Source organism: Cyanistes caeruleus, chromosome 3 (assembly GCF_971803275.1).
Source record: "Cyanistes caeruleus chromosome 3, bCyaCae1.hap1.1, whole genome shotgun sequence".
Classification (NCBI taxonomy): domain Eukaryota; kingdom Metazoa; phylum Chordata; class Aves; order Passeriformes; family Paridae; genus Cyanistes; species Cyanistes caeruleus.
This window is the reverse complement of record NC_141703.1, coordinates 6,699,857-6,717,601: the sequence shown is the minus strand read 5'-3', so window position 1 is coordinate 6,717,601 and position 17,745 is coordinate 6,699,857. Positions and strand designations below refer to the sequence as shown.

The window sequence follows — 17,745 nt, the reverse complement described above, 5'->3', positions numbered from 1 at the left end:
TTGAGAGACTGTGCAAGGGCATGGAGTGGCAGGACAAGGGGGTTTTCAATCTGTCAGAGGGCAGGTTTAGATCAGATGTTTGAAGGATTCTTCCTTGTGAGGGTGGTGAGGCCCTGGCACTGGTTGCCCAGAGTTGTGGATGTCCCCTCTCTGTGCTTAAGTGTTCAAGGCCAGGCTGGATTGAGCTCTGAGCAACCTGGTCTGGTGGAAGGTGTCCCTGCCCATGGCAGGAGGTTGGAATGAGATGATCTTTAAGATCCCCTCCACCCCAAACCATTCTATGAGTCTGTGATTTCCAGTAAGGCAGACTTGCCACAGAACATTGACCTGAGCAGGATACAGGGTACCCAACTTGACACCCACGTGCAGAAAAATTCCTCTTCTTGTACCTTACCCTTAACTCCCCCACAAACTCCCTGGTTTCCTGGTTCTGTGCAGACTGCCTGAGGGTTTGAAAGCCTAGCCAAAGATTCCTGTAATAACATAAAAAGAGGAGAAACATGTCCCTGGACTGTTGTACCTTTGCTTTCACATACAAACCAGTGAGTCACTGGAGCATGTGCTTGGCTGTACTCGCACATGCCACCTCAAAACTAATCTCCTAAAGAAGCCAGGATGCAATTCAGCTTTTAAGTTTGAAAACTAGATATTGTCATATATTTATATTCCATATAAATAGAAAAGATATTATTAATGTTGTAGAAAGGCATTTTCTCAATGTTTTTTAACAATCATACACTGTTATAAAAGCATTAAGAATATAGACTCCCTGATTGCTGTTAATTTTCCTTCCTCCTCTTTATTGGCCCAAGTGGATTTTGAAATAATATTTGGCAACTCTTGATTTTCTAACATTCCTCTCACACATCTGTAGGGTTTTCTTACATTTACAGATTAATTCAGATGTATTTTGGCTTGGATTTCTGTCTCAGCAATACGTCGGCTATCAAGGCATTTTGATTGCCTCACTGGAGAGGATTTGAAATCTGTAAATAAAAATCTGTAATTTGGCTGCAGTATGAGCTTGCTGTCTGTTAAGCACACAAAAAACCAAAATAACCTCTACTTTGCCATTAATACTTCAAGAAAATAAGATGTTCAATTACAAATCATGCTAGATAGATTGGTCATAATTCTCCAGGTCCCATGAGTGTATGACAAGTATTTGAGAGCCTCTTGTGACAAAAGCTCAAATTATCTATATTAAATGGGAATCATATAGTTCAATACTCAATTCTCTTTGTGGATTAACATTTCTATTAAGTATTTTTTTTTTAATATACAGTCCACATGTGCAGACATGTTTTTGTACAGATTAGGGCAATGAGGACTTGATTTTGTGTGGTTTGACGGTAAAACCAAAAAGACCTTATCAAGGACTGAATGTATAACAATATATTCCAGTTCCCAGGCAAGCATCCTACCAAATGGGCAGGAAAATATCCTGGGTGTAACCTGCTTTCCTTTCTTCCTGTTGGAGTATTCCCACCTCAGGCAGCTCATTCAACTGTTTACAAATGACTTCAGGTAAACCTGGATGTGACCAGACCCAAGTTCCTGTCCATGCCCCAGGAGCACTGAGATACATCCACACCCCACAATATGTCAGCAGCAGACACCAAGGCTATCACATGCCAAAATACCTTATAGTTTGGAAGGCAGGGCACTGAAGACAGGAGAGGTTTCCCAGGAAAAAGAAAGGGAATGCAGCCTCCAGCCCCCCTGAGCTAAGCCAGAGGCATTAGCTGTTGGGAAGTCCCATAGCTGAGCTGACTTGTGGGATTTATTCCCAGCTTCACCTCGTTTTGAAGCACTACATTTCCTCTTTTTCAGAGCTCAGTGTATGATGTGGTGCACTGTTCCAGGGAGCTGTGAAAAAACAGAAGGCAGGCAAAACTACAGCAGGGAGGCAGGAACACAGACTGCTCTGAGGAACTGGGAAAAGGGGAGAGGGTGAGGGAGGCAGAAAACCTCCAAGGGTGGAATCCATGAAATACACAAATTTGTACCACTGCACTGGTTTACCCAAGCTACAAATTGGAGTCAGCTTAGGTCCAGCAAGATTTCCTAGTGCAAGCCTGGCACCAGTTGTGCTGGAGTTGGCTGTGCTGTGTCCAGCCCAGGCTGTGAGCTCCAAACCCCATATTAAAGCTCTGTGCCAGCCATCCCACAGCACTCCAAGGTTTAGGTGCCTCCAAGCTTGAATGTGGGACCAAACACAACCAAAAGGTTCAGGCTGTTGCTGTATCAGCACCAGATGTTTTCTGCACACTCATCCCACAATTATCTTTATTAAAAGTGGCTTCTGGTCTTACAGGTCCTGATGCATGTCAGCTGACTCACTTCCCAAACTACCCTGAAATAAGAAACACCAGCTCTACCACATGTCCCAGTACTGGGACATCACATGGCATCAGATCTGCTTCCCAATCCAACAAGGGAGGATGGCACCTCCTTCCCCTGCTAGATTTGACTCTTGTTCTCCCCCACCACCCACCCAGCCCATGCACAGTCCTAGGGTGAATAATTTATTATTTTTTTCCCCACAATCTCCCTTCCAAAATGTCATGTTGTAGTTTGGATGAACATTATCTTTTCCCGCTATCATCTACAGACCCCAGGGAGCTACGTACCATAAAAATTTGATTTTTAAATTCTTTGAGATTTCCAACAATTTTCAAAAGGTTAGGGGGAGGTATTACTGATGCTTTTTTACAGTACTGAATTCACTATAATTTATGGTGTCTGCACAGGCAGAATTACTGAATTACAGTCCTGACTCCTGCATTTTACTCTTTTTGCCTCTCCCCCTCTTAAGCCCTCATGACAAATGCACTTGAATCTGGGAGGCAGCTCTATCTTTTAACTACATTTAATTTCCAGTCTGACTGCTGAAGCAAAAACAGCCTTCAAAGTTTTAGCCAAATTCTGGCATCTTAAAATTCAGTAATAAGCTCACACTGGCATCTCACTTTAAATTAAAATATACTGCCCAATGTTTCTTTAACTAAAAATAAATAATTTCAGGAAATGGATTATCCCATTAAGATAACAGAAAACAAATAGATGATTTATTAGCAATCTCTCCCCAAATGCATTATTTAATAAACTTTCAAAAGCTGTTCACTGGAGGGATATATGCCATGCCTTCCTTGATCATTATCTTAGCATTCAACTTTGAAAAGTGGCTGCTAACAACTACTTGAGGGGGAGAATTTACACAAGCCTGTATTACTGTATTTATACAGGGAAAAGGTAGGATCAGCTGGAATTTCATCATGAACTGCACCAAAAATTATTAAAAAACTAGAGAGAAACCTAAACTGTTTTTTCTCACACCTTTACATATAACTGAGACTCTTGCAATGTCACCCCCTTTCCCTGAATGAAAGGCACTTCCTTGGTCTCAGCAGCACACAGCAGAAATTAATTCCACAGATCCACTGGGCATTATGGAAAGCTGTTTCCCACTTTCAAACTTCCATGTTTTCCACCTTTAACTTCTTCAGCTATATCACATAAACCATAGAAATGCTGGGCCAGCCTTTCATTAATTTAAGTATTTTTAACACCTTCCTTCTTAATCAGCTTTCTAAAACTGATTCCCCACCCACCCCCCAAAAAAAATGCTCTTCAAAAAATTTTATTCCGTGTTTTTTCTTTAGAATCATAGAATGGTTTAGAATGGAAGAGATCTTAAAGATCATCCAGTTCCAACCCCCCTGCCATGAACAGGGACACCTTTCACTACCCCAGGTTGCTCAGAGAGCCCTGTCCAACCTGGCCTTGGACACTTCCAGGGATGGGGCAACCACAGCTCCTCTGGGCCACCTGTGCCAGGGCCTCACCAGCCTTCCTCCTCTCAATCTTCTTAGCCTGGATTATTTTTTGTTAGAGAGGGCAACAGTAACTGAAATCATTCCAGAGAAGACTTTACCCCCAGAAACCCAATATTGCTGTTACACTCCATTCTACTCCCAACCCCATCAAGACCCATTTTTTGACTGTACCTTTACAGAGCACTCCCTCACATAGGTGAGACTGGTCTGAGCTGGCACATAAAAAAATCTCCAGTATTTGCATGAAAAGCTGCCCTTATCTTGATCCTTTACCACAGCTGCCACTCCATCACCACCTCACCCTGCCAGCTGTACCTGGAGCTGCTGGCAGTACCCCCTCTGCCTCACCAGCCCAAGGATTTGCATCAGCAAGTCCTGCTGTGCCAGCAGCCATTCTCCTTTTCCAGTCAGGAACCCAGGACATGAAGCCAATCCCAGTACAAACCACCAGCATTCACCTTTTCAATAACACTCTTTCTCCTTGCCTTTTTAGTCCCTCAGACAGTTTTACATGTTTAACATTATGTCTCTTATTCTAAAGGCTTAAAAAATAAAATCTAACTCAAAAAAATAAAACTATAGAAGCCTCTAATGTATTTCAATCAATTCTTGATCCATTGACTGAAAATCTCAGCTGTTGGCAACAGAATAGCAGAAAAACTTTCCTCTGCAGAAATCAGTCCTGCATCCTGCTAATACTTTTGGTTTGAATTCTCCTTGGTCACATGAGCAGCCTTTTTAACAAGCTCACTAAAGGATGCTCCTTTGAAATCCTTTCACAAAGTACACCAAAAATGCACATTTGCAGGTTTGTGATACTGAGGCGGTCACTTCATCCCCAAAGCCCTTCAGGACACCTAGTTCATTCCAGTCAGGGTGGATGACTCACGTCAGTTGGCTTCAGTCCCCTTTGGACGTGCCAAAAACCCATGAGCTTCATCAGCAGAAAAAAGCTGACTGGTTGGTTACCTTCCCATTATTCTTTGGGAATGTGATGCTGAACATCACAGCAAAGGCTTTCACATTTTAACATTTTCATCTTTCTTTGTTTTACTCTAAATCCCAGATAATCCACCAGACACATTCCTTCTTGGGCTTCCCATTTCCAATAAACTGTAACTGTACTTCCAGAACTTCAGATATTCACTTTAAAACAAAGTATTTAGGATCCATGGCCATTCATGTATCTTGGGGTTGGAGATATGTGTGTTAAGATTTATTTTCCAGCCTTAACCAGGCTTGATGAAACCCTCAAAGCTCAGAGGTATGCAGGACATGCTTCACACCTTACTCACCATGGCCACAAGCACACTGCAAACATGAGGTCAACATGTAATACAAATCTCTGGAGCCCAGGGAATCACAAATATTAATATTTAGAAGGTGAATATGTCCACCATCCCATGTCTTGTGCACCTCAAGCTCATATCCATCCATCCATCCATCCATCCATCCGTCCATCCATCCATCCATCCGTCCATCCAATGTTAATGAACCACTATTGATCTGAGAAGAGAACAGCAACCCGACAGAACCCTGGTGGGAGAGATTCCAGCTCACATTCAACTGCTGCTACAGTAAAAACCAAAGAAATTGTGGCAGAGCAAACTTTTCCTTGGGTAGAAATTTCTGAAAGGTTCACAAGTTTGAAATGCAGAAAAATGCACTGAGTGTTTGTTTGGATTCTCAGCTTCTTCAGAATAACCTGATTGATAACAAATCACTAAAATGACCTTAAAAACCTGTCTGGGAAAACTTGCACCACGTCCCAGCATGCTATAACTGAAAGACTTTCTTATTTTTTATGTATGCAAAGGCCAAAGTTAATTTTAACCTTTAATAAGCTCATGATTCTTTGTTATTTAATACTCTGTAAAAAGGTATTACAGATTGATCATTATTGCAGTGACTTCTAAAGAAGATGGACAGCCTGGAGGCTGAAACTACAATATCATATACAGTATGTAGTCATCAATACTACCTACTACAGCATGAAGAAAAATACTTTTTAAATAAACAGTATTAACTGAAAACATAGAAATGGAGCTTTCATTCTTATAGTATGGTTACATAGCTATATTCCAAGAATAACATTTTAAAAAATGCTAGATCTTGAAAGGCCATAGATAAAAAGAGTCATGATGAGGATGAACCAGTTTTGCCCAGAAATACTATAATGAGCACACTGCACAGTTTTTCAGCAAATTCTAATTTTGCCAAGCTTCAAGAGGCAAAAGCCTGAAATGTAAAAGCTCCCAAGTTGTCTAGCTAGTCCACTTGTCTTGCCCTTGCTTGCAGACAGCGCGTCACAACTGATCTTGGCCGACATGGATCCCATCAGGAAGAGACGTTTGGGTCCTTACGACGCCAGCCCCAACAAAAAGCCTCCGACAAACCCACTGGACACCACGATGTTCTGCTTGATAAATTCTGTTGACTGAGAAGAAAAATGATATTCATGAAGTTAATTGTGTCTGACTTCATTACATAATACTTATCACAACTTCCTGGAAACAAGAACACTAAAGTTGTGGAGAAGGGTGCAGGGGGAAGAGATGTGTCTAATACCATATAAAAAGAGGTGGCACCAATGTGGTACAAACTGACTCTCACCTGTCTTTAACAATATATTTAAAATACAGCAAGTCTTTGAAAAGTCAAAGTACAGAGGACTTGTTACAGCAATTTTATGCCAATACTACTCTTGTTTTGATCAAAACAAGGCATCTTTTACAAACTATCTTGTCGAAAAAAGCATGAGTGCCACCATGACTTCAACTGCAATCAGATGATATTTGTTTAAAAAAAAAATTCTGCTTTCTGGAAGATCACTGGAAAAGAGATACACTCCATTATGAGCCAGTTTCCTAACAACTTAATCCTAGAAAAAAACACTTATGCATGATGACCTGGGTGTAGAGTACTTCATGAAGCACCAGCACAGAGTATAACCCCTTTTATCAAATGTGCCATTTCATAAACCCTCTGCTTTGAACTCTTCAGATTGGCAACTAATACACAGTTACAAGAAAGTCATATAATCTGAGAGGAAAAAGAAAAAAAAAAGGAAAACCAAAAACCCCATCCTGTCCCACCCATTTCTAAAGGGAAATGGAGAAGGAGAGGTTAAGCTATTTGAGGTACAGAAGGAGCAAGAAAACCCTGACTCTTGAATTTTCAGTTCATATTCACATTAAAATTTAAGGTCATTTTTATCAATCTATATGCAACTCCATACAGGTTAAACTTGAGATGTCAAAACTCATGAATTACAGAACACCAGTGTGTGTACTGTTTCACTGTCTGCAGCACATTCCCAGTCAGGACTCTCAGTTATTCAGAATGAAACTTAGATACCATGTATGGAACATGAAAATATGTAAAAATAGGCTTTAAAAAACCCCAAACAACCACAGAGTTGATTACACAGAAGTCTTCAAATGACAGGGTGAAACAGCCCCAGGGACACTGATCAGTATCATAGTGGGCAACTGGCAGATTCTACAGATAGATATTCTCCAAAATGTGTAAAAGTGAGATAAAAGCACAACTCCTGTTATAAAGCAGCTACAGCTTTTCTGCGGAAAAGTTATTCTTGTCCAGACAAGTGATTTTATTATCAGTAGTCTAAGAAGATTTGGGTTTTGTCTTTGTAGTTACCATGTTTTACCCACACCATCCTGAACTTTTTACCATGTCATGACCCTACTGACTTTGTCACTTGCCAAGAAGAAGTTCATGTGTCATTTTTAACAGTGATCAAACCAGAAAGCTGAATGAATAAAAGACAGCACAATCTGAAAACTTTTTAATAAATTATAAAGCCAAACTATTTTTGATGTGTTCCAGTTTTGCATCTACATTTTCAACTCATTATCACCTGCAGTGGAAGGTAAGAAAACCTGGCTGGTAAACAGGAGTTTATCACCTTAGACTCACCTCTTCAATTAGAGTGTTGATTTCAGGAGCTGCCTTATTTGCACGCTTTTTTAGTTGTTTTTTTGCTTTGTTTACATCTTTTTCAACTCTCTTCCAGTCAACTTGTACATATCCGCTATGACTAGCAATCTAGGGAAATAAAGGCAGTTAGTACAGCTGTAATTCACATTTCATGAGTCAAAATACATTGTCTTGATGCCTATAAAATATTTTTTCTTATTTTTACTTATTACAGACACAGGAAAAGACATTGTTCCAATTTCAGCAGGTTCTCTGCTTCAAACCTTTCCTCAGTGACAGAAGTTCAAACTAGAGCTGGCAAAGTTCAGTAGACTCTTGTTAATTTTACCAGTTCTCTGTTTTTTAGTTATAAAAGCTTTGCAATGTTTTTCCTTCAGCATTTAGTGTAGTTTTATTTGTAAGAAAAACACATTCACAGGACAACAAAGAAAAAACTCTTCTCTTTTAGCTTCTTTCAGAATTGTAGAATTCTGATTTGTGACAGAGTATCTGGAGCTAATCAAACTTATCATTAAAAATACTGAAAACTCCTTATTTTATCCTACACAATTGAAATGGTCCAACAACAAGAAGAAAGTACTCATTATAAGAGAATTCTCCCACTTCTACAAAACAAAATCATTAAGTAGAAAAATAACACAGCCTGAAAACAGTTCAAGTTGTGTGAATCAGAAAAATGAACAAGTTTGAGGAGACTGGTTTATACCAATATACACATAAACTTCCAAATTTTTTAGCATGTCTAACCATCATCCCAAACCTGTGCCTTATTTCTGTTACTAATATTTGATTTCTGCATGTTCTAGAGAACAATTAAATATCTAGTTATTTGAGGGGAGAAAAAAAAGAGAAAAAAATCAAAGCAGGATTACTGCTTATTTTAACCGTTAGGACAAACAGATATAAATCACTAAACTTGCATGTAAATGATTGTTATACAAAAACTCTTTGTAAAGACTGAGATTCCTCAGGTACTTCTTAAGGTCACATGTGGATGGGAAATCCACCCAATTTAACAGCCTTCTATGCAAACTGTCCAACTGGTAAACATAAGTCACAAATAATGAACTTCTGTGGAACAAGTATTTAACACTTTATTAGGTTTAGCCTAAATGCACAATTCATTAGGTTTAGTTTCACATCACTTACAGGCTCTGAAGTTTGACTTTCACGTGGATCTTTCCACCAAAGAACTGAAATTAAACCATCTAGCTGGTACTATAACTGCCACAGTAACTAAGCAACCTATTTCACCACCAACTGAGGATTTCATAATCCAGAAAAAAAGAAAATTAATGAAGTGTCAGACAGATTTTTGTCTCAATTCAAAACAAAGCTTCTAGAAGATCACCTCTGTAAGAAAGTCAACTTCAATTTCCACCTTGTCATAATTAAAAAAAACAATTCACTGGACAAATGCAAAATGAACTTGTTATATTTTAAACTTTTACTTCATGCCTCAGAATGTAATTAATAACAAATTAATTGACTTTGCCTGTCTACTGTAAAACCATTTATTCACATGGGCACTAATGCCAGGCATGGGCAGCTCATTAAGGGCTGTCTGTACAGAATGAAAGCAGGAAACCAGTTTGAAAGCTGTACTGGTTGCACATCCAGTCACTGGATGACATACCAGGAAAAGAGAAATAGCTGCACATTGTGGCAATTGTTATTTTATGAATTTAACATAACCACAAGAATTTCAAAAAGGCCCCAGCATTGAATTGGTGCCTTCTCATTCATACAACTGAAAATTAAATGTGACTGATCTACTCAGTGCAACACAATGTAAGAAATGCTAATGTATCTGCTTGCTTGTAAAATGCAAATGGATCTTAGAAGAAACATTTCATTAAGACAACTTTAATTAGCTCAGTTATCCAGACAGCACAAAGATGAGGCAGAAGTTTTTAATTAAGATCTGTTTGTAACTACTGCAGAGCTTACACTTGTATCAAAACCAGACATCTTTTCTCCCTGAACTTTGTAGCCCTGAAATAAGAGATTCCAAATTCTACTTTTTGAGTGTTTATAAAATAAGCAACAGAGGGTAATGTTTTGAATATAAATTTTTTAACTGAGAAGACAAGAACCCTGTACCTTGGCAGTGATAGAGCCTGTGTCATATCTACTTTGGCTGCAACCCCACTAATTACATAATTTCATATATAAGTACAGAAATAATATGCCTGAACTCAAATGCTGAAAAAACAAACTATAATTTTTAGACTCCAATGTATCAAAAAAAACCTACTTGCTTATAACATTAAATTTACATAAATGCAAATTCTCAAAAATTTACTAGTATTTTTAAACTCAGGCCCTATGATAACCAAGTAAAATAACAATATTCCATTATCATATCCATACACAGATATATTAAGTTGTCATATAGGTCTATACATATTAATTGCATTTATTATTAAAGAGACCTATGGGGGTGGATTTTGGGTTATATAGGAATCTCTCTATATATGATAAAAGAATAATAGATATACTATATACTTATCTATATATCTCATAGCTCATTACTTGTTCAAGACCTTTCAAAACTGTTGAAATAATAACAGAATTTTTTCAAAAAAGCAATTGAAGAAATATGTCTGTGCAGAAACACTAAAAATATGTGTTAATTAATGAAGGAAAACTGAGAATCTTCAAGGGCAGACCTCATTTTACAGGTGATACTGGAAAGGCACACAGGTACTTTTGTTATTGTGAAACATTAACACAAATAATGAGGAGAAAAATGTTTTGGAGCAAAAAAATCTGTACAGCAAGATGGGACAAAAGAATTTTAATTTCCTCAAGGCAAAATCTCTCACACTAAGAGCCCAAGCAAGGCCGGAAGGCACAGGTGAGCTCAGCTGCACTGCATAGAACCCACAGGCACTTTGAGGTATTTTCTGCTATTTAAGAAGGAAACAACCCCCAGTTTCCACAAGAGATCTGACAAGTCCCTAAGCTCAACACACACTGACAAGAAGGGACTGAGAAGTGACACAACACTCTAAGAGTTGAACTGCAGAGGCTGTACCCTCAGCCACCACCTGCAGGCACAGCTCTGCTGTCCCCACTGCCAGCACTGCAGGTTACAGAGGCACAGACACTCTGTCCCTCCATGTCAGAAACTCAGTATTTCTTTATCAGGACAACTTCCAACTCCCATTTGCTTTGGCTGTTCCACTGAATATTCCCCTAAGTGTGCACACATCTACTCTCAAGTGGGATATTCAACATAAAACTGAATCCAACTCTTTCTCACTAAGCCCCCAGCCTCAAAAGCAGGTTGGTCCCTCCCTGGGAACATCCTGGGATGGAATTACATGGTCCTTAAGGCCCCTTCCAACCCAACTCATGCTATGATTCCATGATAACAGTGCACTATCAATAAACCCTGTACGAGATATAGCCAAGGATGTCTCAGAGTTTATTTTGTTTCTCGTGTTGGTTTCACGTATTTACCTTTCCTAAATTGGAACATAATTTAATGAATAATTCAATTTAATTCATCAATGGCATACTAATGGGCTGGGGAAAAATATATTAGTGAAAGCACAAATGACTGAATAAAAATCCAATTTCATTATTAAATAATAAACAACACAGAACAGAAAAACCCATCATTTGTATGCTCACTACAGAACAAAAACAATGAAACTGCTCTTGAGGATGCAGGATTTTAAAAATAAAGAGGTATTAGGTGTTCATTAAGAACAATAGTTTTTAACCAATTCATTACAGCAGAACCAAGAGTACACAAGTTCATACTTCCCTACTCTTCAGGATTTTACCCAATAGTGCTGTGTAAATGCGAAGTTACACAAGGAAAATCCCCTACTTGTTATGAGAATTGCATTATATTTTCTTTAATATGGTGTCTGCACATTGGTCTTATACCAACATATTTGAAGAACTGCATCTATTTAAAAAAAAAAAAAACAAAACAAGCAAGCATAGTTAATAATCAAATAATAATGAATCAAATTAAGGTGTGGAAATATTCACCACAAAGATATGATAACAGACCATCATTTCGAAAAGCTGTGCAAATTTCACATAATTTGTATTCTTTCTCTCAGAACTACTTTTCATAGAATCTGTCTCAAGACTGAAGTTCTAGATCACTTAAAAAACATGAAAAATCTTTTCTGCTTCCTGTACAAACTGACACTAGAAAATTATTGCTTTCAGTTTCCTACTACATTTCTTGAAATGAGTCATCACCCACTGAAGAAAAAAATTGTATTTTTTTAATTTTAGGACTGAAATGTTTCACTGAATGGGCTTTAGCCAAGAATCTTGCCTTCTGTAGTTATTATTCTTGTTCTGGCATGTAATTATAATGTCAATATTGCAATCAGTAGTTGAAATTAAATCTGCAACTTCAGAGAAATTTACAGATAAAAAGGAACTTTCTAGTAATGTGCTGAAATACTCTTCTGCCCACTCAGGGGAAGCACTGAACATGTATTCATAGAATCAAGATGTGTGATCTTTAAATGAAAAAAATTAAAGGCTACAGAAATGTAATTACACCATAAAATTTATGACTCAGCCTTAAAATGCAAAATGTTTTGAATTAAAAGAGAGACCAAGGCATTTACTTCATTTCCTTTCAAGAGAATCTGATCTTACTTAAGATATAGACAATCCAATCAAAATACTTAACTTGTATTTCCTCTTGGATAATATTCCTTTTTGTATTCAGTGTAAATGAGATCAACCAAGAAATCAGACGCTCAGCCACATGGCAAATCCATTGCACGTACAGGAAAGCTCCCCAAACTTCACAGCTCAACAAGCAAAAATCCTGCACAAGTGATGTGTTTTATTCAATTTCCATTCTCCTTTGTCTACAGGTCTCAGCTTTAACTTTTCAGCTTCCTGTAGAGTAAGGAGCACAGAGGAAGACACCTGCAGCAATCTGCTGGCTCCACCTTGGGTGCCTCTGTTCTGGCAGCTTTTCAGTCATATTGATAAAAGAATTATCATTGAAAGAATCAAGACTAATGGCATACAAAACATAGGAAGAAGAAAAAAACCAAACTAGCCCCTGAACCAGCAGGGACCATGATTATGAAGGAAATGTTGTGTGTACTTCACACAACAGCAGCATTTCAATGCATTACACAGCAGCAGCTACTACCCCACCCTTCCTGATCAGTGCTTGAGTGCACCAGTCACTACAATCAAAAGAAATAAAAGCAGGATATGCCTTTCAGAAACCCTCCAGGGTGATGCTGGAAAGAATAAATATATCTTTAGCCTCCCCTCTCAAGAAATTGTATCATTGAGTCTAAGTAGGCACCAATCTATATCTCCTAGAAAAATCTGAAGAAAAATTAGACGTCCACAGGTATTAAGACATGAAAAATGCTAGTAAAATCCAGGCATCTTACAAAAGGACATATGAAATTCTCCTTCACTTAAAGTTTCATCTAATTTAAAGTTTTTTTTAAAATATATTCTCCTCTAATCACAGTATCTGATGAAAAATGCAAATGATCATGCCACATAATTAAAAACTTCTGAACCCGAAAGCCAGCAGAGAGAGGAATGCAATGAAGCTGTCAAAATTCAGCCAGGCTTTAGAGGTTCAATAGATAAAACATGGCAAGGGAAGAAAACAGAAAAACATGGCTCATACTGGGACCAGAAGCCTTCCAGGCAACTGCCAAAGCAGCTGAAAGCTCTGATAAAATTCTCAAACCAATGTAAAGCAAATACATTTTACATTCTCCCTAACCATAGGTTTACAGGCAGTTCCTCTCATCTGGCAACATCAAATCACACACAATATCTCGGCTTCTGCACAGCACTTCTCTTGTCTTACAACAAACTATTTTACAGGACAGAGTAGATTCTGATTCACCATTAACTTTTAGAAATGTTTCTTTTGTACATTTGTACACAATATTCCAGCTCAAATGTAAGGTTTTGACTGATAAGACTAAAAAGATGAAGGAGATAAGCCTTCCTAATTAAATGCTACCCAACAGCTGTGTTTTTCCTATTGTTTAGTAAATAACATTTGCCAACTTATAAAGCATGAAATGCTACATACTTGAAGCAGAAGAAAGCCACCACCTACTGCAGTTGCTGCAAGCTTTCCGACTTTCTGGAACAAAAATCCCGCACACCTTAGGGGAACAAAACAAAAAAACAAAAACCCAGTCCAGTGAAGTTTTCTGCTGAACAATGCCACACTACACAATTCCTGACTGCAACTATTACCATTTTTTCATTTAAAAAAGAAAATATATCATTTCATATTTACAAATTTAAAAATCAAGGCTATTTATTGCAAGCAATATCAAATTAATAATGTCTAAAACAAGACAATGTGAGTAATGGTTGCTTGTTCCTGGCTGTCTGATGGCCCCTTTAAAGTAAGCATGAGCTCTCTAGATCTTACTGCTATTAAATGTAGCACGTTAATAAAGCACAACATAATTATATAGCACTGCTACTATCTGTTCCCAAATGGAATGTAAATACATTATACCATAATTTATATTAACTACACAACTCATAACTGAAATATTTCAGTAAAAAGCAGCACATCCCTACCACTAGAGTTAAACTCAGCAAGGACACTCTGCTGGGACATGGTGTTAGTCTCTTTTTAATGGATCAAGGCAACCAGAAAATTACCTTGTTCTCAGTCTCCAAACCCTCCCTCATCAAACACAGAACAGCACACATACTGGTATTACAGAGGAGTGATAAGGTAGGAAGGGGCCTCTGGAGGTCACCTGGGCCAGTCACCCTCCCAAAAGTGCTGCAGAGTCCAGTCCAATCTCAAAACTCCATCAGGCTGCCAAGTGCCTTGGCTCAGACAAGAGCTTCCAAGGCTGATGGTTCCACAACTTCCCAGGGCAATTCCAAGGTATCTAAACATTAGCCCACACACAGAGAGGAATTTTTCCCCCTGCATATGTATAGTAAATTCTTACTTATATACATCAGTAGGCACCCAGAGAGATGTGCATCTACAGATACTGAAATGTGCATTTTCCAGATCATTCAATAAGCCAGTTTTTATGGATGCCAGATGAACTACTCCCTAGAAACTTCTGAGTTTACATGTACACATACAACTTTTAAAAATAATTTTAAAGCTACAGAAGCAAATAAAAAACTCAGACTGAAAGCTAAACCCCACTCCACAAAGCTTTACTGAGCATGGGTACAACAACTCCATTTTAAGTCTATTTCACCTTTTAATTCGTGAATAATCCCTCTTTAAAAGTCACTGTGCTACCATAATGGTGTTTTTCAATGAATTTAGTTTTTCTGTGTACTGGAATAGATAAATGCCATTCAAATACCTCTGACAAATAAACACCTTGACACAACTGCTCATGTTGTAACCACATTTTCAGTTTCTCACCTTTACTGTCTAGCTCTCACTATGAATTATTCTAGTATAACTAGGCTATAGTATCTCTCTTCAGTTAACATCAGAGCAAACTTTGAATTTGCTCAAAATGGCTGCAGCTCAATTTAAACAGTCTCCAAGAAATGGGGCTCTTAATTAAAAGTATATTTTGCCATCCTTTTTTTCCCCCTTCATTTATTTTACCCGTAAAATATAACTCAGCCGTAATATAACTAAGTTTCTAAATCTAGACTAGTAAGGAAATAAGCTTTTCATACAAAATAAAAGCTACATGCAGTTATTTTCCATTTATTTCTTGTAATTTTAGAGCTCTGACATTTTCCCAAATCCTTTATCACTAACTAGTATGATTTCCCTTGGATAACTGGTGTTTCACCAATATTAAAAAATACTTCATAATGATGAGTCAGAGTAACAAGCTAAAATAGCTCACACATGAATAATCTTGATCAATGCTAAAGGAAATCCCATTAAAGATATATTTATCTGCTTCAAATACCCTTGGAAATGGATCTTCTAACAGAGTAAAAAGTCTGGGTCAGATATGGAAAGGGAAGCTCCCTCACCAGCCAGTCAGACCTCCCATCACAATCTGTGTGGCTACGGAGTATTTTTCTACAATTGGTCCTGAATTCCGTCCAAACACGCGATTCCACCAATGGTGACGTCGAGCATATTCTGTTAAATCCAGCACTTCGTAGGAATCATCGTCACTGTCGTGGTCTGAAAAGAAAAGCAATTAAAAAAAAAAAAAAAAAAAGTTATTTTCTCAGTTTTAAAGTAAATTAGCAATTGATGTGAAAATCCCACACCCAGTTTGGGCATTAACTGCATAACGCAATGGGTTAAATTGCAGTGTACAAGCTACCCATGGTCCAGAACACAGAACAAAGGATTTTGGGATTCTATACCATCATCAAGGTAAGGTGTAGAAAGCTATAGGGGTGGTATAATCTATAAAATCCACAACTGGCACTACAAAGGTGATCAAGAATCCCCTACCTGTTCAAATACAGGAACCAAGAGGCATCAGATGAAACTACCAGTTAAGCTTGTTCAGCACAAACAAAAAAACCCCAACAAAAATAAAAACCAAAGGGATAGACCACCACCTGGAAAGATTAAGAACTTCTGGCCCAGTGCTCTCCTCAGAGGACCACACATCAGTATTTGCCACAAAGCCAGGAAGCAATTTCTGTTCTTTTCCACAACAAATGAAATAGATGACACTGGGACTTCAATTAAGCTTCATGTTTGCAGGACAATTCTGTCAATGTTTTCAAAACAGGCTTCTTAAAACTTCAAATTAGAGATCCTCAACACCACATATATTCGAACATCAGAGGAAAGAGATGGTTCTAGTTTTTAAAGAAAAATATTTTAAAACTGTATCACATCCTGTGACATACACACATGAACTGAAGTCCACTTTGTTTAAATACACTTGAGGTTAAATCTAAATTCAACAATACAGGTGATATATTCCAGAAAAGAGGAGCAGTTAAATGATTACCTAGAATTATTACCTAGAATTAAAGTAAGACTGTAGATATAAACATTTTATTAGAATTTTGACAGCTTTTTAACTTGTACTACCAGTATGGGTAAAAACTTCAAAGACGGTGAGAAGTACACATGTAGGTGTGCATTATTTCCCTTTATTAACACATAAGTGTTCTTGAGTACTAAAAAATAAATAGCAAGATCCATAATGCTAAAAAGTTGTTATCGAAAGTTCTTTATTTGAGGTATTGAGGACATCTGTTTAACTTACTTAGATGGAAATTAAAACACTGCCATGAACATTTATATTAATTCTGCCCTTAAATTATTATCATTTAAACCAAAATTCGTGTGCACAAGTATAACACGTTCTGTGGCAAATAAGTCAGCGTTTTCTACTGATGAAAAATACTCCCTGAATGCGGCAAATGATGTTCTGGACATTCCCATAGCACATCGAACTGTGCCAGTGCCAAAGACGCCGCACGACGAGGCCACAGCGATGCCCTGAAAGCCCCGCACGGTGAAGGATGCGGCGGCCATGGGGGCTGGCGGCTCCTGGCTCCGGTCCTGCACCCCCCGGGACCCCCGGGGCCGCGGCCCCTCGCTCCTTGAGGGCTCGGCCAGCACTCATTCTATCTGCGGGCCTGGCTAGAAGGGGTTTCCGTGGTTAAATCCCAGGAAGAAGCTTTAGCCCGGGTGATGCCAGGGGTAACGGGGCCGATGCGCCGGGCCGCGCGGTGGAGGGGGGACACGCACGTATTGGGGAGGCGCAGAGCCCGGGCCATCCCTCCCCGCCCCCGGGACGCAGCGCGGGCAGCAGGAGGGGGCTGCCCACCGCCCCCGAGAGGAGGAAGGGCGCTCGCCGAGCCACCTCCTCCCCGCTACCGTCAGGAAGGGGCCAGCACTGACCTGAGGCGGAGCGGGGCCGCCGCGCCGCCATGTTGGCCGGTGCTGAGGCGGCGCGCGGCCTGCCCGCTGCGCCCCCAGAGGCCGCTCGCGCCCCGCCCCGCCGCGGTGCCGCCCCCTCGCGGC

At 39.0% G+C, this 17,745-nt stretch overlaps 1 protein-coding gene across 2 annotated transcripts; it reads right to left on the bottom strand.

Moving 5' to 3' along the window:
- Positions 1-5,662: 5,662 nt before the first annotated feature.
- On the bottom strand, positions 5,663-17,731 carry FUNDC1 (FUN14 domain containing 1). 2 transcript variants are annotated; one of them, XM_086879690.1, is made up of 5 exons: positions 17,623-17,731; positions 15,774-15,930; positions 13,870-13,945; positions 7,779-7,907; positions 5,663-6,276 (listed from the first exon to the last, which is right to left on the bottom strand). In XM_086879690.1, exons 1-5 carry the CDS (start codon positions 17,651-17,653, stop codon positions 6,199-6,201), a joined length of 471 nt encoding a protein of 156 aa, XP_086735816.1. In that variant the 5' UTR covers positions 17,654-17,731; the 3' UTR covers positions 5,663-6,198. The 2 variants fall into 2 exon arrangements, with proteins under 2 accessions (XP_086735816.1, XP_086735817.1); XM_086879691.1 differs by lacking the exon at positions 17,623-17,731 and adding an exon at positions 16,320-16,565.
- Between the last annotated feature and the right edge of the window lie 14 nt (positions 17,732-17,745).